This window comes from Cucurbita pepo, unplaced genomic scaffold (assembly GCF_002806865.2).
Source record: "Cucurbita pepo subsp. pepo cultivar mu-cu-16 unplaced genomic scaffold, ASM280686v2 Cp4.1_scaffold004416, whole genome shotgun sequence".
In the NCBI taxonomy this organism is placed as follows: domain Eukaryota; kingdom Viridiplantae; phylum Streptophyta; class Magnoliopsida; order Cucurbitales; family Cucurbitaceae; genus Cucurbita; species Cucurbita pepo.
In genome coordinates, this window is record NW_019650401.1 from 1 (window position 1) to 821 (window position 821).

Below are 821 nucleotides of genomic sequence, written 5' to 3' on the forward strand. Positions count from 1 at the left end.
AGGAACTACATAGAATCACAATTCAAAGTAAGCTCGGGATATATCATAACTAAATCGATACGACCATCGAAGTATATGCAATCTATGTATATAGTTAACCCAGAAACCTCATCTCTAACTCAAAGAAGGGAAAATATAATCACAAGATTAAGAAAGATGGATGAGTGATGAGTACCGTTAGTATTGCATCTGGTTCTTGAATTTCATTCGAAGCATGGACAGTCGTTTCTGAACTGGAAACTTCTCATCTTTCAATCCTAATTTATCCATGTAGAATACTATTTTCTTGAGGGTGTCAATGACTTCTTTTGCCTCGTACCCGAACGCTTTCTCCTGGATTCTTAGAATTCTCTTGAGCAGCTTCAGTAGCTCGGTTTCGTCCTTTCCGAGCCTGCTCTGAATGGAAACCAGACAATCTAGAGCTTCACCTGCGTGCAGTTCAATAGAAAGAGGAGCTTATGTGAAGATGATCTAAGATCACTATCCATCAAGTAGAAATAGAAGCAATTCTCAGTTCTCACCAACAGGAAGGCAATCTTTTCCGAATGCATTTTCCCGTATTCGCAAGACTTCTAGTGCAAGTTGCTCGGCATCATCGTCTCGTTTTAGATTGTAAAGAGTGACAGCGAGATTCAACATTGGGTTTGTAATTGATTGATCATCTGGTCCCACTGCTTTTACCATAATGTTTAATCCGATTCGCAGTAAACGCTCGGCCTCGGCGTAATTCTTTGACCGTGAATAAGAAGCTGCAAGGTTTACAAGGTGTTTCACTGAGCTGGGATGGTCTTTTCCTTTCGACTTTTCATTGATCAACAAGC

The 821-nt window shown here is 40.3% G+C and overlaps 1 protein-coding gene across 1 annotated transcript; it reads right to left on the bottom strand.

Annotated features, from left to right (window-relative positions):
* LOC111787037 (nephrocystin-3-like) lies at positions 1-815 on the bottom strand. Its single transcript, XM_023667204.1, has 2 exons — positions 522-815; positions 1-428 (listed from the first exon to the last, which is right to left on the bottom strand). The coding sequence occupies exons 1-2, from the start codon at positions 682-684 to the stop codon at positions 178-180; spliced, it is 414 nt and encodes a 137-aa protein (XP_023522972.1). The 5' UTR covers positions 685-815; the 3' UTR covers positions 1-177.
* Between the last annotated feature and the right edge of the window lie 6 nt (positions 816-821).

What these genes read in the sequence shown, in the direction of transcription:
- LOC111787037 (XM_023667204.1), bottom strand. Translation starts at nt 684, where the DNA reads ATGGTAAAAGCAGTGGGACCAGATGATCAATCAATTACAAACCCAATG. An exon ending in AAAAGATTGCCTTCCTGTTG is followed by an intron (nt 429 to 521) that starts GTGAGAACTGAG and finishes AACTGCACGCAG; the next exon opens with GTGAAGCTCTAGATTGTCTG.